The sequence below is a fragment of the Corvus hawaiiensis genome, chromosome 3 (genome assembly GCF_020740725.1).
Source record: "Corvus hawaiiensis isolate bCorHaw1 chromosome 3, bCorHaw1.pri.cur, whole genome shotgun sequence".
Taxonomy (NCBI): domain Eukaryota; kingdom Metazoa; phylum Chordata; class Aves; order Passeriformes; family Corvidae; genus Corvus; species Corvus hawaiiensis.
The window spans coordinates 114046621-114069470 of NC_063215.1; the positions used below are offsets into that span (position 1 = coordinate 114046621).

The 22850-nt window shown below is 39.9% G+C and overlaps 1 protein-coding gene and 1 long non-coding RNA gene across 9 annotated transcripts in view; one reads left to right on the top strand and one right to left on the bottom strand.

Annotated features, from left to right (window-relative positions):
* LOC125323583 overlaps nucleotides 1-17761 on the top strand; it is a 35643-nt gene extending 17882 nt beyond the window's left edge. Inside the window, exons 2-7 of one of the 2 annotated variants that reach the window (XR_007202566.1) lie at nucleotides 3511-3978; nucleotides 4323-4539; nucleotides 4668-4795; nucleotides 7165-7292; nucleotides 13713-13841; nucleotides 17614-17761. This is a non-coding gene — a long non-coding RNA (uncharacterized LOC125323583). Of the gene's footprint in view, nucleotides 1-3510; nucleotides 4540-4667; nucleotides 4796-7164; nucleotides 7293-13712; nucleotides 13842-17613 lie in introns of both variants that reach the window. The other variant, XR_007202565.1, reaches the window with a different exon arrangement.
* MACROD2 (mono-ADP ribosylhydrolase 2) overlaps nucleotides 1-22850 on the bottom strand; it is an 895327-nt gene that overhangs the window by 37074 nt on the left and 835403 nt on the right. For 4 of the 7 annotated variants that reach the window (XM_048298701.1, XM_048298699.1, XM_048298698.1 and 1 more), the window contains 5 exons: nucleotides 22562-22624; nucleotides 19221-19286; nucleotides 7524-7601; nucleotides 6835-6909; nucleotides 6245-6337 (listed from right to left, as the gene is read on the bottom strand). In XM_048298701.1, coding sequence (XP_048154658.1) covers nucleotides 6245-6337; nucleotides 6835-6909; nucleotides 7524-7601; nucleotides 19221-19286; nucleotides 22562-22624 — 375 coding nt within the window. The remainder of the gene's footprint in view (nucleotides 1-6244; nucleotides 6338-6834; nucleotides 6910-7523; nucleotides 7602-19220; nucleotides 19287-22561; nucleotides 22625-22850) is intronic. The other 3 variants (XM_048298703.1, XM_048298702.1, XM_048298700.1) reach the window with 2 other exon arrangements.

Consider the following 22850-nt stretch of genomic DNA (forward strand, 5'->3'; position numbering starts at 1 on the left):
AATCCAGTGGGAAAGGCTGCCTGTGGTCTTCAAAAATCACAGTTTATATCCAGGATGGGATACTTGGTTTCTCCCTCTGGGTGGAGCATCTCACAATGGAATGATGAGTCATAAGGCACTGATGGGCCATTAACAGGACATTGTCTTGAGGGAGGAGGCACAGGGAGCACTGTCCCACCTGGTTTTAACAGCTCACGAAGATGGTGATAGAATACATGCTTGTGGGCACATCTTACATTGCAACCTAGGACACCACCATGGAAAATTAAAGTAAAAATGGCACTTCAATATATTCCATTAAAAATTTCCAGTTTCTCCTCCAGCTCCTCAGATGATTTAATTTCTTCCCTTTCTTTTTATTTTCTGTGTATGGTAAAGCATTCTAAAGCTTCTTTTACTTGATTTAATGCTGCATATGATTCAATTCAGTGTTGTAATATGAGTTAATTAAACTAAACAAAGGCAGCATTGTCAACACTTTCAGCAGGAACAAAGAGATGATATTTTAAAATGCAATAAAAATTGCCAATTTATAATACTATTTCTATTCTGCTTACTGCAAATGAAATGAAGAAAGCAATCAAATAGAGATAATAAACCTTAAATGCTATCATTCTTACAGTATTCCCTATTGCTGTTTTCCTGTTTTCTTTCCTTTTGGCTTTTTGTGTTTTACCCTTATCATCACGTCTGATAACACAAAGTAACTGTGACAGCAAGCAAAACATTTAAGCTGAAAAATTCCTTACATTTTCTACTTTTTTATTAGAAAAGCACACAGAAGAAAATCCATTATTTTTTCTTGCAAGGGATGAAAAATAATTATAACTTCAAATTAATCTTGCACCACCTATTCTTTATGTACATTCAGGCTAGAACCTGATGTATGGAGAATAATGAAAAGAAACAGATTCCTTCTGTGGCAGGAAAAAAAAATGTGACTTTTTTCCCCTCAAGAGACTGAAATCAATATCTAGAGCAGACTTTTGACAGTGTAATAACCGCCCTGACTGCCAATGCACAGTGCTGCACAGCATTCTCAGGGAAGAACCTTCAGGAAAGCCCTGCAGGAGGTCTGCATCCCATTTGCTGCCCCATCCTGCACCATCAGTGAAGCCTCTTTGCTTATGTTAGAGCCTGGATACCTCCCACTTCACAACTGCCAAAGCCCCCACACCACAAACATAAACCCACAGACAATGGGGTCAGACCCCCACTCCTCTTCTGCAGTCTTCAATGTTTAAGTGGAGCAGAGAAGATGCAGGCGAGCCTCACCTGGCTACTTCCATGAGGCATAGAAATTGGATATCCTCCTCTGCCACAGCTATAATGCCTTCAGGAGGGCAGAGTGCTTGATATAGACCAAACAGCCCTTGGACCACAACAAACACAGCAGAGCAGGCTGGTGAACATAATCTGGTCACAAAATCTCCTCAACTGGCTGATACTTCAGCTGAAAAGTTCACTGGAGTTTCGCAAGGTTCTCAAGAAAATAAAGGCATGCAAAGCGAGGCTTCACAGGCGAGGCACCTTTTAGGATTTCCACTCATAATTTCTCAGCGCACCTCCCACAAGTCCCTTCTACTGCTTCCCAACAATCCACATCTCTGCAGAGCTTTAAATACCCATTTGCAACCTTCTGGTTCCACAGCCTTTCCGGCATTTCTGAAAAGGTCCAATGGTGAACTTTTTTTTCTTTGCTAAACATCTGTCAGAATAAGATTTTAAAGATATATTTCATATTTAGTGTCTGAATATGCTGTAACAGCCCAAAAAATGGCATCTGATCTATTAAGGATGGGCTCTTATCAAACACCAAACACACTATATCTGGCTCAGGATGTTTATTCCTCTCCTCTTTGAGCAACTGAATAAAAGAAGTTGGAGCCTTTTTACTAGAGCTTCAGAAGTCACAACACTCCAAAATATTAATCTCTTTCCAAAAAAAGTGAAATTACCTATTTAAAGATTCTAGGGAAGACTTTTATCCCCCTTCCCTCCCCGCCCTCCCCCCCCCCCCCCCCCCGAAAATGTCTCATCTCTCTCCACTTGAAGAATTAAAGGAGTTTGGTTAAGCAATAAAATTGCCATGAATCAATATTAAAAATGTCAGATTTTTCCAAAATGATCTTTCTCAAGACATCTTTTGTTTCTCTACAGCCAAAATGTCATTTTGACATTTTTGACTTTGATAACAGAGCCATTATTTTGACATTATTTACGACTCTACCAATGCATATAAAATCCCATAAATGCCTGAGACTGAAGGTATAAAACATGAGAGCTTTTCCCCAGGTTTTAAAATATTTAGCTCTCTCCAAGATTATGCCATAAAATTATCTACTCCTGCTAAAGTAAAATGAATAAGTGAAGAATGGACAAAATGTTGCCTACAAAGTTACAGATTACAGTTATTCATGTTACAAAGACTGTTGAGCAAAACTGGTCTTAGCTAGAAGAGAACTTGGCAGACTTCAAATTTGAAATTAGGCAGACTTCAAATTTAGAGTAAACAAGCACTGACCAGAAGATTGACAAATGTACTGCAAATGATGGAAACCTCCTCCAGCCTGCCCCCAAGCCAGCCCTAACTTCATGGTTAAGGTGAGGATGCTACCCAACCACTCTAATGTTTTTCATGTGGAGAAACATCGCAGGTCAAGCTCCAACTATGTTCCAGATGGCACAAGATGACAAAATATTTCAGCCAAAATAGAGAAGAGAGAAAACAGAGAAATAACAGCAATAACTGTTCATTTTCTAGTGCTCTGACAGAAATCCTACCCCTTCAAAGTGTTAAACAACTTATAAGGGTGATTAGTGAGCGAAATCATCATACTGAATGTCTTGCTGAAGGGAGATAGAAAGAGATGGGAAATAAGATGATAGAGGTGAGAGTGGGCTCAGAGGAGAAATTGGCTGCATATTCACGCAAATAAATATGGGATTTACTTCCACGTGCTCCAAACTGTGTTGTGGAATAAATGTGCTGATTAAACCTACAAATAAGTGCTGAGTGCATGGTCATTACAACACAACAGGAGTATTTCCAAGTGTACATATATAAAAGGACTGCTAAAAGGTCTGTTAAACTGTGTACACTTATCTAGTCAGCAAATAGGTCAGTGATCACCACTTACTCTGGTTTTTAATAAAGGGATTTGAGAACATTCCCTAATCTTATAAGAAACATAGATTTTCATTTTTCTTTTGTGAACCAGAATGAGTGCATTATAGTAGTCGGAAAAAAATTAAAAAGCATCTTAGTTTGCCTTTTCTCTTCAGCTCCTCCCTCATAATATATAACTTCAAGTTACAGTAGAAAAAAAGGGAATAAATTGGCACACGTGATATTTTATTACTGATTTAGGAAAAAGCAACAGCAGGTTTTTATGAAACACACAATGCCTCACATTGTTATATTCTTCAGGGTAATCTGGCTTGGTTCTTACTATTGGCAACGCGGTATAGTAGTGCGACTGCCAAGTTTTTGATTCTTCGTTCCTGCAGGCTCCCAGCGTCCCAGAGCCTTGAAAGCACCAGGATCTGGGACTCCGTGGGAATACGCACTATGGTGTGACTCTGGAGCTGTGAAGTGAAATGAGCTATACAGAATGGACCCTGCAAGCTCTAAAAACCCCCAAAAGACAGAGGTGAGCTGGCAGTAAAATTTGTGCAATTAAATCAGAAGATAACCTATGGTTTGTCAGAAGTTCATGTACACTGAGACACATCTCTAAAACAGCAAGAAAGAGACATTTTTTCCACAGAAAACCACATCATTGAAAAAATTCCTAGCACATTTCAAAGCCGCAATCAGTAACTGAGCAGAAATCCAGCTTTAGGATTGGAAAAGGGATTTTGTTCTTTGTTGGTCCTTTAGTGGCTTACACAGCTCCAGTGCTGAGGACTGAAGGGATTGCAGATGACTCCCAAGAATCTAATGGTCCCAGTGAGACAGAGAGAAGAGAGAGGCAGGTATGTGCTACCCTTTGCTCTGGGATGCGTTTGAAAACACACACAAAAAATATCACATAGAACAGAAAGACCAGGTAGTTTGCATTTTAGTAGTTGCTACATTTGGCTATGCACATAGATCTAGAATGGGTCAAACTAACTTAAGATCCATGAATTTCTGTTTAACAGGACTATCAGTCCCACGTTAGCTTTTTTCCCACAATCTTAGACAAAAACATGGTATTTCATTCTATGTCAAACGTACTGTGTGTGCTGTTGGAAAACTGTTCAGCTGAATTACTTCAGGAGGTAGCACCTGGGTTACATAAAATAATGCCACATATTAAATCTCTTTTTTATGCCAGGTAATCTCTTTCCATTAAGAGGAGCCTCTCATTGGGAAATATATCTTATTTTATCAGTTTTAGCTTCAGCTGATCTTTTTTACCTCTTTTTGTTGAGACCCACTTCACTTTATGGTAAACCTTCAAAACCCATGTGGCAGAATTTGTGCCCACCAGAACAAGAAGCGTCTAGCAAGATGAGCTACGAGGGTGGTTATACCCACAAGAATGAAACAATGTAAGGGAAAGTCTTTATGTCCCTCTCTGCTCCTGCTCTGCAAGAGCACCCATTTATTTTCCCTGTGCCAAAGATAGTATATGTGCAAGAAGCTGAACAGAATATTTATGCTGTTATCCTGCACACAGACTCAACACATTTCCTCTTATCATGGAACTTACCAAAAGATCACTTAAACTGATGGCACTCCTTCTATGGACTTCAACAAGCTTTGGATCAGATGAATCCTGCACAGTATCAACACCTGAGATCTCAGGTAGGAACAAGTTCCAAAATACTTAGCAAGAACTCTTTACTTAGTATTTGAAACTTCTAAATCAAGGTCTGGAAAAGGAAAGGTACCAAGAACAACCCTTTTCTGACATTACCTGCTCTTCCTTAATGTTGCATATTTTAGTAGTAAGTAGAACAGATGTTGAAATATAATTTCTCTGCTGGCAACTAAATGACAGTCCTGTAGGGGACTTTACAGTAGTAAAGAGGAGAAAATGTGCAAATAATGAAGATAAATTTTGTCCAATTTGCTTGTGATGATGCATAAAATAAAATGTAAATAATTTCTATTTGGAGGAGATTAACATAACAACATTGGTATTTGCAATCAGAGTGAGCCTGTATTGTATGACCTGGGTTTGCAACTGAGGTAGTGTGGTACCATTTACCTGAATTTGAACATAAGAATTATATCAATTCTACCTTCATCATCATTAACACAGCACAAAACCAATACCATTAGCACAAATGATAACAAGGAGATGTGATTAGTCTCAACTCAGATAGGCAATTGAAATAAAAAAAAAAAAAGGGAAGGAAATATTGTTTAGCTGTATATGAACAAAGAGGTTCTATTAACCTGGCTTTGCAGTGAAGAAAACTGTCAATATTGCTAATGCAGGTTTGCAATTAAGTTGGTGTCAATGTTGCTGAGAAAAGGACTTCATAATTAGGACAACACAGTTAGTATTGACCAGAATTTTCAGTAAAAATCATGTTGGCATTTTAATTTGGAACTGTAAAATTCAACCTTGGGCTCTACAAATGACCATATAATTAACTTGCATTTACTTTAAAATTAGATAATTATTTACATAATACATTATTTTTTATATAACCATGTGCCTTTACAAATGGTGAGATGACTGCAGGGTTCTCAGAAGTATCCAACACTTAAACTTCTACATTTCCTTGCAAAAGCATTCCCAAGGTTTTCAATACTTTACTCCCAGAAAAAAATTACTGCTTCAGAAGACTCTGCATTTTCACTCCAAATATTGGTTTCTTCATGACAATTACTAGTTTTAGTTAATCTTTAGTTAAATCTCTACTAATGACTTCACAAATAACTATCAAACCCATTTATTTTAAATACTCTGGATGCTTTTAGCAAACATGATCAAAAGGATACTTACATGGACATAAATTGGTTGTTTAATCAGTATTATGTGCTTAAATGCAAAAGCTGAAAATGAGAAGCGTATTTAAACATCACTTTTGAACTCGAGTGTGCACTTTTTTGCACTTAGCTTCCTATGCAAATTCAAGTCCAATATATCAAAATAATACTCAAAAATAAGACAAAAAAAGGATTTTTCTTAGGGGGAAAAAAAAAGCTTTAATGTGTTCTTTCCATGTTTCCTCACAATAGAAAAGGATAACATGAGTCCCGCAGCATTCTCTGTCTCCATCTGTTTTATAATAGGCTCACCTCCTTCTTCTTTTCCTTCTTCTTCCTTTTCCTCTGCACCAAGAATCAAAGGTATCTCAGCTTCTGTTTTGTCTTCTTGGTTCAACAGTGGATCTGAATAAATTTGATAAAAAGATGAAGAATAAGGCTTTTCAAAACGGACATAAAAGGATTAACACCCACTAAAGACCTTGCCACTAAAAACACTGACAGGGGAAAAGGACACTTTCCTCCAGGAGTAAAAATGAAAAAACTGTCCAAGGAAATCCAAGGGGCTCTAGTTCAGAGCAAAGTCTTGAAGATACTGAACTTTCTGGGATTTAACACAAAATCCCATGTGCCTACTCCAAGCATGGGTCCTCACCGGGACTCATTGCAATCCCAGAGACACACATACTCCATGCCCCATTCCTTGAAGTGTTGAAGGCCAGGTTGGATGGGGCTTTGAGCAACCTGGTCTAGTGGAAGGTGCACCTTCCCATGGTAGGGGGGTTGGAACTAGATGATCTTTAAGGTCCCTTCAATCCCAGACATTCTATGATTCCATGATTCTATGTAAGTGTTTTTGCTTGTTAATCTTGTTTTTTGATTTCAAGACACATATAGAGTACCTTCTATTTCCATGCAGGAGCCTTGGGAATCTGCCCCAGTTTTAATCTCCTCATTTGCAGAAGCATCCTGTTGTCCTGTTAATACAACAAACAGAAAATGGTATCAGGATGATGTTGCATGCAGGCAATGCTAAATTCATCAAAACAGAACATGAATCTCGCACACAGCATGGTATTTCTCAGCCAAGCACTGTTTTTCTTCTATTAAGTGAACAATGTCAGACACATTTTATATATGAAAATATCACTTAACAATACAAAACATTAAGTTTGTCAAATAGCTGGTCAAAACTGACCCTGCAGCACTTACAGGTTTTTCTTCTTTTTCAGCTCAGCCTTGACACTGTTTCTCATAGGAGCTGTTGTAAAGCACTTGCACTTGACAGTCAGGAGAAGGAACAGAAACACCCCACAGGCTTTCAGAACCACAGTGACAACATAGGAGGACAATGATAATGGTATGCACCCAGGATCAGTATGGCTAAACCTATTTAGAGACATGGCTTTCCCAGTAGCATCAGGGATTACTGCCCCATGACTGGCTGACACACAACCTCTACTAGCCAACAGCGTTTCCTTAAGGTGGCAGAGGTCAGGCTGACACCCATTGGATGCTGACACTGGAAGAACTGAAGTTTCACACTGGTTCATTATATCTGTCTTAAAAAACTTTGATACAAAACTTTTACCTTTGACTTGATCTTGTTCACACACCACAGGATCCACTGAATCACCCCCCTGCGTGCCTTTGGAGTCTTTCAGAGGATCTGAGGAAAAAGCAAACAAACAAATAAATCCTGAAGCAGCTTTCATGCTGGAAAAGTAACTTAAGTTAGAGGTAGCCCACAGGTGCCAGCTTCATATTTGGCATTTTGATACACTGATTGATTTTCTATCTGTTTAACTACAGTCTTATAAACTACAGAAGTATACTAGTGGGTTTCAATTATTCAAACTGATTTCGGAATCCCTACCCTTACTGAACAGTTTTTTGCCTGCAGTACAAACCTTAAACCAGAAGCTGGCAAGGAAGGATGCATAAGAATAACCAGCAGCGCTACCAAGAATTTTATTCCTAATGAGTGGAGCGGCACAAATCTATGAGAAACAGTATGAACCACCTACTTGATAAATAAAGTGATTTGTTATTTATTTAGAATAACAGTTTTTCACCGTTGGATTTCTAGAAACTTTAAATCTTTCCAGAAACAGTTGATCCCATAAATCCCTGTGCAAATCCTAGCCTCATGTCACTTGATGACAGAACTCCCAAGGTCATTATTGTGGCCAAGAGTGCTTTCCTTTTTTGGGGCAGACTATCAAAACAAACTGCCCGAAGCGATACTTGGAACCAGTGGCACAGTGAGACTTAAATTACATGCCAGAAAGTCCAATTGCTGTGCTATCTAGGGTCTTCATAAACACAGGGAATTTTTTTTTTTGTGTCAAACAGCATTTTCTGACAACAGTCAGTTTTTGCATGGGGATCAAGAAATGCATAATGCATAATTCCACTGCATTCAGGTAATACAGCAACACAGACACTTGATTTAGTTTTGCTCATCCTCATCACACACAGATTTCACTGGATAAAGAGCTCTCTTTGAGCCTAGTTAAAAACCAGTGCTGATCTAACCGGACATTGTGCAGATGCCAGGGGTAAGTCCACTCCAGGTCGTAACAGCAGCAACAGATAATTAGTATTTGTGTTCCCGTGTGAGATGCTTTCTAGAATGCTGCTTGATGGAAAAAGAAAATGACAGTGCTAAAAGATCTACAGCATGTGATAATAAATTACGTTATGACAGTGTTTCTATGGCTTAAATTCTGGAACGTCCCTCTCTACAATATAGCTGAGCAAATCTTACAATATACCCAAGAATGTCCCTGTAAAACTCAGTTCCTGAAAGTGTCCAAAAATAATCTCAGATGGATAAGTGAGAAAGCTGAGTTGTTAAAATCTGATCCAAATGTAATAATCTGTAGGAAAGGTATGTGCTGAGAGTGTGTGGCTTTAATTAACTGCAAATAATCCCCCAAGGCAAATATTTAACTACCTGCACAGTTTCTTACTTCTTTTCTGGCATGACAGTAAGTTTAAAAAACCCAAGTTTGAAAGTAGAATAACTCACTGATGTACAATTTGCTAAACTTTATACTTGCTGCACTTTTTTTTTACCCTACCATGAACTTAATGTCTACCCACTCTTCTTGGGTAGACCAGTGCACCAGTCTTTCATACCATACATACTGTACAATGAGGTTCAAAGGATTACCCTTATCAGCCTAAATTGGAGCAAAACTAAATTAGAATTTTATCAAATTCCAAGTTTAATCAAAAATCCAGTTGAAGGACCTTTTGGTATAAATGGGAATAGCACAAAAATTCTACAGGGAATTTTTCAAGCAAGCTTTTAACACATTTAAAGGGAAATTCTGGGTTTGCTGAAGTTTTTGGCAAAGCTTTCAGGATTTCAGTCAAGACAAGATTTGTACTACCTGTAACTCCATACCCTAAATTGATATATTTTTCTGTATGATACAGTTGCATGCTAGTAAAAGGAACTGTACTGGCAAAGCTGGAATAAGAAGTCCTCTGCCTTGAGTGCCATGATGCCAGGGCCCAAACACAGCCCTTCAAGCAGTCAAAAGTGACGATAAGTATGATATCAAAGTCTTTGAGAGGGGGACATGCAAGCAGCTCTGCCCCATCACTCCCTTAGAGCTCTCTTATCCCATACCTATTGCACAATACTTCATACTTCCAGACTGGTGTCCTTAATCCCAGTTCACAGGTGCCACCTTTTTTCCCAGAATGAGGAATGACTCCAATTTAATGCAAAAATCAATCCACAGCATCAGAGGCACAATTATGTGCTGTGGTCAATGATAACAAATGGATTTTAAGAAGCCTCGAGCTTGGCTGACATATGTGCCCTATCATGCTGCTGTTTGTTGTGGAGCATCAGAGGGAGGGGTGTCTTCGCTATTCCCACCTATTGGCACAGCTGGCAGTCTGCCCCATGGGCATTATTCTTAAGGAATTATAGTTTTGTGTTAAACTTTCATTTTTGTCATAAACAGTTGTCCTATTGCCCCAGTATTTGAGAAAGCAATTTAACTGCACTGAATTCCAAATTATACCAGGCAATATACACTGATAGTTTTTCACAAGTTGTTTTTTGCAAAGCATGTCTCTGAAAGTAACAGACAATGGACAGAAGTTACTGCCTAGCTGTAACATCTTGACTGATGTTATCATGCAGATTCTGAGTTCCAATATCCTTAAGGTCAAGACCATATCAAAGGTTCCTTCTTTTCAAATGCAAATATTGCACTAAATATTCAAGCCAAAAGGTTCAAAGACAGATTTGCTTTCAGGATTAACAAGAATAAAATAAAGCAAAGGAATAAACCCAGATTTATGAAGCAAATCTGTACCAAGAAAAAGTGGAAGTGTAAAACCAAAGGCAGTGATCAATAAAAATGCTGATGATACACTACTTTCTGTGTGCAAGTTTTCAGTAGTGCAGTGGTATTCCTCAGACTCAGCTGATCCTCTGTGCTCACTTAACCCTTTGGAGCCTTGTGCAACTGTGCGTAAGCCTAGTATTATAGTCCTATATGATTCCAGGGTCTACATGGCCTCTGGCCATCCCTAAGGCCTTTGTTCACCTCTCATGCACCTGATTTTTTAAAATGGCATAAAGCAATGTTAGTCTTCTCCTAACACAGTTAATTATCTGTTAAGTCATACCTGAGAATCCAAGCCAGGATATTCTTTCACAGCACAGTATTGCTTAGCTTTTTGGTAACATACATACTGAGCACTACTTACTTTGGGTTAAGTACAAATTGGGACTGTAAAGGTTAACACTCCTCCAGTCAGGACTGAAAAAAAAATCTGTGTTTCTGATACCACACTGGAGCACAGTTCCTAACATCACACATGAATGAACCAAACAGGACATTCAATTGCATAAATAAGCCAAAGATAGGCCACATTTATCTACTGCACATCAGGAGCTTAAGTACTCATTGAAGTCTGAGCATCCCTTAGTTCCCTCGAAACTCCTCCTTGCTGGCTGGAGTGGCAGTGTCCATGTCAGGAGTGCTTGCCTCAGCACCCCTCCATTTTATTGGAACAAGTGTCTTATGAGACTGCATGCTTGAATCCACCAGGGAATTAGCCCCAGTCTTTAACAACCTGTGAACAAAATATTTAGGCTTTAAATAAACTGATCAGAATACTTCCCAAGTATATTCACTGCTTCTATCAACCGTATGTTGAATTCATATCCAAGAAAAGCACGTAGCTTGCAGTAAACTATCAATCCTATCCTTCCTACCAATAATCATGCACTATTTGTCTAAATCCTGCATAAATCCCCATGCTTTTCCATACCATTCATTTTTTCTTTTGGCTGTATAAGGCAACATTGCTCTAAGACGATTTTGCAAAAGCTAAGGAAGAAGGGAGATGGTAAGAACTGCATGTTAAGTGGTTTTAATGATCTTTTAAAATTCACATTCCCAGCTACTCTCTGTATGGCTTATTTACTGAGTAGTTTCTAGTGTGCAAAACACCTGGGTCCTGTACACAGCATAGATAAATCCCCATGTTTTAGGGAGCTCTAAGAAGACTGAAGAGGGAAAAAGCTGGTCATTAGGAAAGAAACAGGTTCAGTGCATTTTATTTTTTTAAGCATGATACTGTGATAAATGAGTGGAATATTTCCAGAGTGAAAGAAATCAAGCAGACATCTAAAATTACAGGTAATGGTGTGCACAGAGGCTGCCACATGATTAGGGTATTCACCTCATAAAACAAGCAAAATATGTTAAAATGAAGTACTATAAAATGGTGATTTATGAGAAGTTAGGAGGAGATTCTTGAGCTTTGACTTTAAAATGTAACTTTTATATCCACCAAGATTTCATTTTAATCTGTCTTTATAACAAATTAGATTTATTGGAGCCCAAGTTTAAATGGCTTGGTAAACCAGATCTTTTTAGGTGCAACACCTCGTAGAGATATTTTAGCAAGTTTTCAGGTAATAGACCAAGCAGCTCATCTCTGCAGGTGGCATCCACTGAATACTTCTCCCACCCATTTGTGCTTCAAGCTGACAGAAGGGCATCTCACCTTCTGTCCACCCAAGAAATTCCAGGTGCAGCTGGTATAAAAACTATGGGCACCCTTCTCCTGCCATAAGGGGCAGGACCTGCTGTACAGGGCTCTGGGAAAAAAAAAGGCTGAGAAAAACCTGACCGTCTTGTTTAGAGCCTGTCCAGGAGAAAGGATTGGAGGGATGAGACGAAAGAGCAGGATCTCACACTGGACTGACGGGAGCGCAGCTGGATGGCTCCAGGTCAGCTAATATTAAAAAATAAGGAGGCTTTAAATAAGCCAGCTAAGTAGATTAGTGCTCACTGTTGCAGATGCCAGTACTGGTGAAGGGTAAAGCAGAAATACCTCTTGAATGGTTCAGGGGCTGGACCCCATCTGGATGCACAACTCAGGTCAAATTAAATGTGAAGAAGTGAAAAACCCACGTTACAAACAGCTCAAAGTGAACCTTGTGGAAGTTGTTAAGTGGCTGGTTGGATTGTGGTGCTGATGTCCCTGGTTAAAAAACCCCAAAGCCCGCAAATTAGCTTGTGTTAGCCACTTTGCTTTCCCAGAAATCCTTCTAACTAAGGGACAGAAGAATGTTTTCACTGTAGTAGGCATGCAAAGCCACAGCTATGGCTGAGGATGTTGAAATTCTTTCATTTAAAAAGTTTCTTTTTCAGTTACCTAAAATTGAAATTTTTCAGGTTGAAATTTAGGTCTAATCATAGCCCAAGGGTGAAGTAAAAACATTTCATTGGCAGCTGCTGAATGCTCAGCACTTCTGAAAATCAGGTCAATCATTTAGATGTCTTAATATATACCTAGGAGCTGATTTTAAACACCTCTTTCTGCACATATTGGCCTTTCAGTCAATCTTTTTCATGCACTTACCAATGACTAATTTATGTCGATTTGCACAGCTGCCCTGCATTTAAAATGCTCTATCTTTCAGTTTATCCCTTCTCAATCATTTATGTCTTTAGGACATCAATTTTTTTCCATACAGAGAGCTACAGCTGGCGAAAGAGGAATTTATACCCATTACATTTTACAAGCAGGATACTAACTGGCTTCTGGGTTGCCCAAAGAGAATTTTTAGGGGTAACCCCTAGCCAAGTCATATACCTAATTCTGTTTCTGAAAACACAAGCCCTCCAGCCAACTGAACTTGACTCCATTTCAGAGAATGCAGAAAATCAGTGACTTGCTTTCAATGGCACTCCCACAGAAGCCCAGACTTTGGTGAATACCTGGAAATAATTAATCACTACTTTATTTTTTAAATTAATTAGTATGTGATTTAATTTAGTTGACCTTCAAATAAAAATTCAGTTCTTATTAAGTGCTAATGAATTATAATCAAGGTGTTGTGTGCAGAAACTTTGCATAGTAGGGAGTTATGCTTCACCTGTACTAAATCCAGCTCCTTTTTACATTTTCCTGCCAGAAAGTCTAATCATTAAATTGAGTTAAATAGTAATTGGTAGACTGAGATGAAGATGCAGAACACTCTCTGACACACACACACCCACACACCCACACACACACACGTGCATGCACGCATACTCTCTTTAACAAAAGATAATCACAGGTTCAATCCAATCTACATACTACATGGTCAATTGAAAATGAGTTCGTAGCCCCAGCACAATCTTGTACAGACAGACATACCAGACTGAGTGCAGCCTGCCTGATACGTCCTTTATCTGCTGCATAAACATTAATGACTTTAATCACTTTGTTCTGCCCTTACATTTCATAGAAAGAAGCATCGCTCATGTGAAATATGCTGTGTAAAAAGGATCTACTTCCATATATGCAGTAATGAAGCACTTGTGAAGGTGTTGCCTGGAGATGTCAGCTCTCCCCCCAAAAGATCATAGCCAAGCATGTAAGTTTTTAAGGGTAAAATTGCAACAGTTCTTAGCAGACAGTGGAAAGAGAAACTTGACACAGACTGGAATAAGAGGATACCTCTACAGTGTTGCATGAAAAATCCTGATACTCTTGAAATATGACTGTTCTACCCCCTGCGCCACCCCCCCCCCCCCCCCCCCCCTTTTTTTTTTCTTCTGTAGACAGATGAAGACTGTCTACATGGCTCAAAGGCCATGTGCAAACTGGGTTTGTGTGGACTTTCTTCCTGGACAGTATAACCTCTATAGTAACAGAAGACATACACTTTTACATGAATTGAGATTTGCAGTCTCACAGGAGGTTTTCATTTTAATCGAAGCCCCTCAAAATGTAATTCCTGCACTGTCCCCCACTCTTATAATGAAAATCCCTTTCACGTTCCCATCCTCCCCCTTTTCCTTTAAAAAAATGATAAAGAGGACTCAAACCAAAAATATTAGATCTTCACAGTAGCAGAGATGGATGTACTCTGTTTTGAATAGCATCACATTTTAGACCAATAAATAGCTATTCAATGTGTTTGCTATATTCTAATCCCAGAAATATGAAGTGAAAAAAAAAAAAAAAGCAGAAAAACTGTTAGTCAACTCTAATGGGACTCAAAATACTTGTTTTGGTACACTCACAAGTGAGCTGACATTTGAAAGACTTACACTTTTATAGCAGGAAACTTCCCATTCTGAGTTTGGCAATATGCAGCTAGACTTATTTGCCATAAATCTTTCACAGTAATTAGGTGGAAGGACTGGGAAAACATAATTTCTCTAAATGCTTTATGTCCTGTTCATTTAGTTGAAGATAAACTAGAGAAATGAGTATGTTCCAGAACCTGGAGATTTTAGGCATGTTAACTCAGTGGGCAAATAATTTGAAACCTGGAATTTATTTTGGGAGCATCACGTGTTTTCAGAAATGCCAGGATTTTGTAAAAGTGCCATTTCCCAAGAAGTAGCACTTGTTTGGTAACACTAGTATTCATTAAAAAACCCTCAAAATCTAAAATTATAGAATCATTGAAGAATCACAGAGTCGTTTGGGTTGGAAGGGATCTTGAAGATCATTTCATTCCAGCCCCCCAGCAGTGACACCTTCCACTAGACCAGGTTGCTCAAAGCCCTGTCCAATCTGGCCTTAAACACTTCCAGGGATGGGGCATTCACAGCTTCTCTGGGCAACTTCTGCCAATGCTTCAGCACCTTCACAGTAAAAATCTGCAAAGCTGAAAATCTACCAATGGAAATAAGGATTAAAACCATGGCCTGGTCCATTGTGGCCTTGCTGTTCAAAATTCTGGTGTCCATTAAGGAAACTAGTAATCAAATCCAAAAACATGGTCTTCTCTTCTCTCTCTCTTTTTTTTTTTTTTAACTTGTACAGTTTTACAAACAAAATCTATGTCTTGTTCCTTTTTCCCTACCAGACGCTTTCTATCTTACTTATGAGGAGAGGTAGGACATCAAAGAGATAATGCACTTTTGATCTCTCAGGACACTGTCTCTTCCATCAGCCTCTCAAGAGAAGAGGGGAAAACACTCTATATACTCTTAGTATATTATATGAAAAGTGAGACTTTAACACACAAAGATGATTTCTTTCCTGAGAAGAGGAATACAATTCTAATACAATGGTGTAAAAACCCAGAGGGGTTACACACTGAGAAGCATATCAGAAGACAGTCATCTTAGTTAGCAACAAGCACTCAAAACAATAGCAATTTGTTGGGATCTTCCACTGACTGCAGACAGAAAAAAAAATCCAAACCCAAAGCCTCACTGTGACCCTCACATTGTGAAACACACAAAAATATCTAATGGGGAGTCTTCAAGATACAGAATACATAAACAGGCTGAAGACCATCAAAACAAGAAAAGTTAATGACAGGCAATCATCAACCATGCTGGGACTGAATCCATCACTATTTCTGCTCCACTACCCTTGCCACGATTTCAATTTGTGGTGTATCAAAAGCAAACGCCAGTGCTCCAGCAAAGGTTTGTGGTTCTTTTTTTCCTTTGCGGGATCAATCAATCAGTTAAAAGAGCACTTAAATCAACCTGCACAAGGCTTTGAACTCATAATCAGGTAAGTATGTGGGCTGTCCAGCACGTGGCTTTGGAACAAAAGGGCAGGATCTCATACCCTGTCACACTTATCTAGAAAAATGAGAAGAGAGACAAGTAGCAATGCTGAATTAAACATTAAATCTTTAAAAATAAATAAGTTAATGGATGTTAGTAGTTATGTTATCTCAGTAAAATGCATGAAAATTTTCTATTAGTCTTGAAGGCTGTACTGATGGATTGTATTTGTTATAGAGAGCATAACTCCTGTTTGGGATTATCGGTAGCAAACACTTTGTATATCACCCAGACTTTTTCCTGACGTACCCCCACAAAAACGCTAAAAAATGTAGACCAGCACAAGCAATTAATAGCATGATTATCACAGGAATATCAAAAACAATACAGCTGTCCACTGATTCCTATCTGTTGGTAAATGAACAGCTCCACAGGAAAAATCTCAGCTTGAAACTTTTAAATTAGATCATCTCTCTTGTTTCCTAAACTCCCTGTCATTTGGCCCTGTGACACTTTTAAATATTTATCACAAACTAAATGATCTGAGTGCCCAGCACAGTCTCCACAAGATAAACATACTTTCTGCCTCTCTATTATGACTTCATCTCCTCCTGTCTCCTCCTGATGCGTTTATAGCTCTTGCATTTTTCTTTTCCTGCATCAGGAGAGCACTGAACAGGGAGATGATATTGCTGAGATAGATATGCATGCTTAGCTATATGCCTGTGAGTCACCCTATGTTGCAGCGGGGGTTACTGCAACAAGCATATTTCAAACCAGGAGTCCCGTGGAAACGAAGTATATATGGACAGATTCGTGGTAGATGTTTCAGAGATGTTTATTTCTCCTGCCGCATGGCCGGGGCTCTCTCAGGAACCCCGCAGTCACAGGACCCGAGGGTCCTTGGCCACACCAGGGAACCCAAACCAACCAATGGGAAATGAGACTGAGCAGGGGCAGGGAAACCCCGTGTCTCCCTCCCAGGGCCCATCTCCCAGGGCTCCATGGCAGGGGAGGAGACCCCAACATCTCACCCGTTTTATTTTAATAAAAGGAGAATGAAAACGACTGGATAACAAGAACAGTTTCAAGACAAAACAAGCCACCCTCCTGAGTCTTTAAATGTCCAAACAGATTCTCTGGAACATCTTAGGGCTGACAGAAGGGAGACAGAACTCTCCGGGCATGCTTTGTGGGGAAACTGAGGCAGGAGAGGGTTTAATTTCTTCCCTCCCTCTTTTCATCCCCCCCTCAGCATCGGAGAGGAATTGTAGGGAAATGGAATTGTATAGGGAAGCCATGGGGTGAAAAACGGATTAGGAATAAACTGTGGATAGGGTAAACTTAGAAAGGGGTTCATATTGGGTATAGGGTAAAAGGGGAAAGTAGGCTGTGAGTAGGGAAATTGCTGGGATGGATATTGTTTATAATTTTGTGCATAACGGCTGCCTTTGACGGGAATACCCCCAGGCCCAGTAACATTCGCTGCTTGTAAACCCTTCTTTCCTTGCACTGTATCAAATTGTACAACTTCCCCATCTCCTACACTTTGCAGGTAATTTTTAGGGTTATTCCTTTTAATGGCAGTTCTATGGATGAATAGATCTCCCCCTGTATCATCTCGTGTTATAAATCCATAGTTGTTTTTTACATTGTACCATTTCACAGTTCCTGTGACTTTTGTTGCTATAACTCCTCCTGTCACATGCTTGCGTGTTCATCGTGGCTGCTTGTCCTGCATGGCCGCCGCCTCGCCGACTCCGACGTCTCGGCCGGGCCCCCGCGTTGCGGCTGCTCCGCGCTCTCCGAGTGGCGCTGCTCCGGCACGTGTCTGGGCTCTGCGCGGCCCCGCGTTGCCATCGCTGCTGGCTCTGTGCCCTGTGAGTGGTTCCGCTCTGCAAATTCCACGCTGCTTTGAGTGCAGCCCCGTTCCGGCTCGGTGCTGCGCTGCGCAGCTTCTCGTGTCACTGTGGAAACCGCCGCTTCTCCCTCCACAGGGCTCTCCGAGCTGTGTGCTCAGAGCGGCCTGCCACGCCGATGCCCGGTTCCTGGCTGCTCGTGGCCCACGGCACCCGCGGCGCCTGCGGCATTGCTCCCTCACTCGCTGTCGCGTGGCCGGGGACCCTGAGACAGGGATGGGGTCCGCGATAAGGCACGGGCTCCCGAGGGGGCCGGGTGCATCCAGCACAGGCACCTCCGCCGGCACGGCTGCAGTCATGTGCTCCCGGGATGGCGGCCGCGCGGTCTCGGCCACGGGATAAGTATGATCCTCTGCTTTAGGGGTAATGGGACCATACAAATGCTCCTCAAGAGCTTCCCTGATTATAAGGTATGCACGGAAAGCTTCTCTTTGATCCCATACTTTATCCCATATCTCGTCCCAGAAACACCCCTCACAAGATAGAGGAAGTTCGATATCAAAAAGTAAGTCTCGAGAAATATAGGAGAACCTTTTGAAAAGCCAGATGAAGAAATGTTCTAGATCTCCCAGTTGCATTACTTTTTTGTTTTGTTGTTCAAGGATTCTTTTACTTCTAGATAAATTTTTTCCTGTGGCTCAGAGAGCCCCATTTCCCACGATTCTCCCATAGTCCAGAGAGAATATCCAAACCAAGATGAGAAGAGAGGTCTAGAGTGGTTATTTTACTCACGAATCTTCCTTAGGGATCGGTGTCTTGCCCGCATTCCTCCACCAGTTTGTCGCAGCGGGGATTACTGCAACAAGCATATTTCAAACCAGGAGTCCCGTGGAAACGAAGTATATAAGGACAGATTCGTGGCAGATGTTTCAGAGATGTTTATTTCTCCAGCCGCATGGCCGGGGCTCAGCTCAGGAGCCCCGCAGTCACGGGACCCGAGGGTCCTCGGCCACCCCGGGGAACACAAACCAACCAATGGGAAATGAAACTGACCAGGGGCAGGGAAACCCCGTGTCTCCCCCCCAGGGCCCCTCTCCCAGGGCTACATGGCAGGGGAGGGACCCCAACAACCCCAGGGAGCCCAAGCTTTGGGCTTATTTCGGATACGTCATGTATGATATTTTAGTATTAACTCTGTAACAAGGGGACTTAGGAATTTGTGGCATTTCTGCTACCAGCACAACAGTTGGTGCCAAGTGCTTCATTACAAAGACTTTTGTAAATGAAAATCCAGGTGTTTACCTATTTCTGTATTGTTTAACTGAGATTTTGGCAATTTCCAGACAAAGGAAAAAACAGTTTCATGAAATTTCCTCTTGGGATGGGATATTTCAAAACACAATTTCCAATCTGTACCTTTATTCTCACTCAGCTCAGTGTCTTCTGATGACAGGCTGGCTACAGCTGAAGGTTTTGTTTCATCTATAAGAACAAAGGTAATGAAAGAGAAGTTATTCATTAAACAGAAAACTGATGAACCACTTCACTGAAAAAAAAGTGTTACGCCTTATTGAGACAAGGTATTAGACCTGAATTTCATTTACTGGGCTTCCATCCATTTACTGGCTATTACTGGTCTGATTGTCTTCCCTAAGAAAGATGTAAACTAACATTCCAATACAGCCAGATCAAATCTGTATTTCAATATCTCATCATACAGCTATTGGTTTCATGCGTAGACTGGTGTTCTATTTGCTCTGAGATTTCTTTCTTTCATTTAATCCATATATTTTGAGAAAAAACAATTAAGTCATTCTTAACTTGAATCATGTCCATGAATCCCACTGGAACTCAAATTACTAGATGCAAATGCTTTCCTGAAAATAGAAGCTTTCATGAATCAGGCCTGAAATTAGAAAGTTCTTAGAAATCTGCAGCTTGGAGTTTTTTAATGGTAGAGCACATAGGTAAACCTATTGTAGTTAATAGATACAACTGGTACATGAACTTAATAAAATGTTTTCACTTTCACTGTTGCTATTTCTTGCTGATTTTTATAATTGTAAAATTTTTATAAGCTTTTGTTTTCATTTCTAGACTTTAATTTCTTTCAAAAGACTTGTTGTTGATGATTCTGACAAATTCTTTTCCTTACATAGACAACTAGTACTTTTTAGCTAGATTGAAACAAGAGCTCAGAACCACCTGCCATGTTGTTTTCCCATGTGTTAACTGTGAAGCTCATAGATGACAGACTGTAGGCCAGACTTTAAAAAAACCTCACACAGTTGAAAACTTTCAGTCTTTTCAGACTATTGGTGCTTTTACCACTACTATAGTTTTCTTTATAATATATACTTTTCTCTATGATATCATGATATTTTTCACTATAATGAGAATATGTAAATCTTTATATAATGGACTGAGTAAGAATAGAGCATCAATTTTTTGTCCTATATTTTCTTTCACAATGTCGAAGTATATGATTTGTCACACTCAGAGGAAGTTTATGCCTTTTGGTTTATATAATACAAATAAGAACTTTAACATTTGACGGGATTGTTCCTAACAGTGGTCACTTGTAGTGTTTAGCAATCTTCTAGGCATACAACTGTGTACCTTGGAAAATCAGGTAATTTTCTACTGCCATGAAAGGAAGAAAAAGCAGCAATCTCAAAGTTCCTGGTGATGCTCTGCCTCTGCAATGCATAGAGCAGAAAGCAGCAGAGACTCACTAGGTAGATGTAACTAACTGGAGGTAATTGTGGCCCTCTCTGTTCCTGTCACTATGTAAACTAGGAGGGAAAATTGCTAAGCCAGATCATTTTCTCCTGTAACACCATCTGCCTGTGGCCAAGGAGGTGACTAATGAGTGGGCACGACATTATATTTAGGCATGTACCTAAACTGTGTTCCTAAAGTATGACATTTTCTGGATCTGGGATCTCAGATGTCTGGATCTTTTCTTTGACACTCTTCATGAGAAAAATGAAACATGAGTACCAATTCAAGATAGCAAAAGAATGTACATCACGGCTCTGATGAACCAGCTCTGACAGCTCGTATTGCAACAAGTCATAACAAGCAGTTTTGGGAAAAGCACAGTGCATTTCAAACACATACAGTAGCAAAGTAGTAGTTTCAAGAGGTAAACATTCCTTAATTCTCTTGGGAAAAAGGGAATTTTATTCAATCAAACTGAAATACTTACCCCATCAGAGTGACTTTCAGTGACAAGCACAGCAGGCTGTATTGGGCATCTCCAGATGCAGGTTTAACAGGAACCTCTACAACTGGAGCCAGGAGCTCCAGGCAGTATTAGTTCTTAAGTGAGCTAGCAGTCAAGCAGTACTCAGTATAGTTAAAAGCTGAAAATTGCTTGGAAAAAGATATGCCCCAGTCTAGTCAGAGATTCAAAACAGAATCTCAATTCACATGGAATAACTCATTCTTCTCCCTGGTCCCCTTTGTCTGTTTGAAATACAACTAGCATGAAAGTGAAAAACCCAGGGAAGGACATGTGGTACAAAACACCACCATGCACTTATCTTGGGGAGGATAAAGTTTGCTGAAGTCCATGGGAATCTATTTTATTCTGTAATACTGTGTGCCTCTGGCTTTGTCTCTCACTGCCTGCCCTGCATGAGGACATACAGAAGAGGTGATAAAAAGAACATGAAACACAGAAGGACTTCAAGCTTGGACAGACAGCATCAGATGTTAACACTCAGTTGCAGAAGAGTGACCTGTGCAGGGCAGGGAGAAAAGCTGCCCTTCCACCTACACAGTGGCCAATGCATAGGACAAAAAGAAGACACTCATCCAATGGATTTCTCATTACCACAATGCAGGAAGCAAATCAGGTAAGTCAGGAATCCAGACCTTCTAAATTTAGCTACTGTGTTTGCTGACTTGCCACCTTCAGCTCAAGAAGCTCCAAAGAAAACCCTTTCATTCTCTCTGGTTTAAATATGCTTAGGGAACATTCTGCACTATAATGGGAAAAAAATCCTGATGGAATGAGAAAAGTGGAGTGCTACATGCAATACTACACTAAAAGAAATACTTAAGAAATAAGGAGATAGACATTTTGATTGCCACTTCAGGTCTTTTGATAGCTAATTCATTCTAGCTGTCTCTTGCAAGGAACAGAGTTGTGTAGCATGAAAAATTAAACAGAAAAAAATCACTTGTGAGCACAGAGTGCCACTGTATTCCAACATACTGAACTCATTATAATTTATAAGCATGTCACCTGCAAAACCCACTGCTTGTGAACTCTGACATTCACTCACAGCATATGCAATATTTTTCTCTATGGATTTAAATCTTCATAACCACTACGACTTGTGTAGACAATTTTTTAAAATTTGAAAATACCCTTAAAAATCATCAGGAGTTATGTTTTCATCAGAAGGAGCCTGCTGCTTGTTTCCCCCTTCCCCACATTTCTTTTACCTCATTTCTATTCTATGCAGAGGAGAAAAAATTATTTATTCCTTGTGAGAGGATTAGCTAGATTAGGCACCTTAACGGGAGAACGTAGAGCTGGTAAACTGGAGAGGGGTCTGCATTCCTGCACTGCAACACATTCATTCACAATGAATGAAGATTTGGTCTCTAATGGGAGCATTGCTGAAGACCTGAGCTAATCTGGTGGAAATGTACAAACATTCCCCTTCAAAAGCACTGACTAAGGTTATTGTTCACCAAGTGGATAAAACCTAAGATAGGCCTTTAAGGAGCTGGGCACAAACCTGCTTCTTGACTCTGGGTCTTACTTTCATTGGTGTTTTTCTTATCCACTGTGCCATTACCACCTATTGAGAAAAACACATAAAAATTATTTATGATACATCTTTGTATTGGTAACTGGAGCAGTGCAATATTAATTTAAACCAATTGAGCACAAACTGCTAATTTACAACAAAGTGCTGTGATAAAAAAGGAGAGGTGTAAAGGTAAGCTGAAAAAAACTGTCAACAGGAACAGGTCCATTTAAACCAGTCATATTTTTATATCTCAAGATGAGAATTATAGATTTTA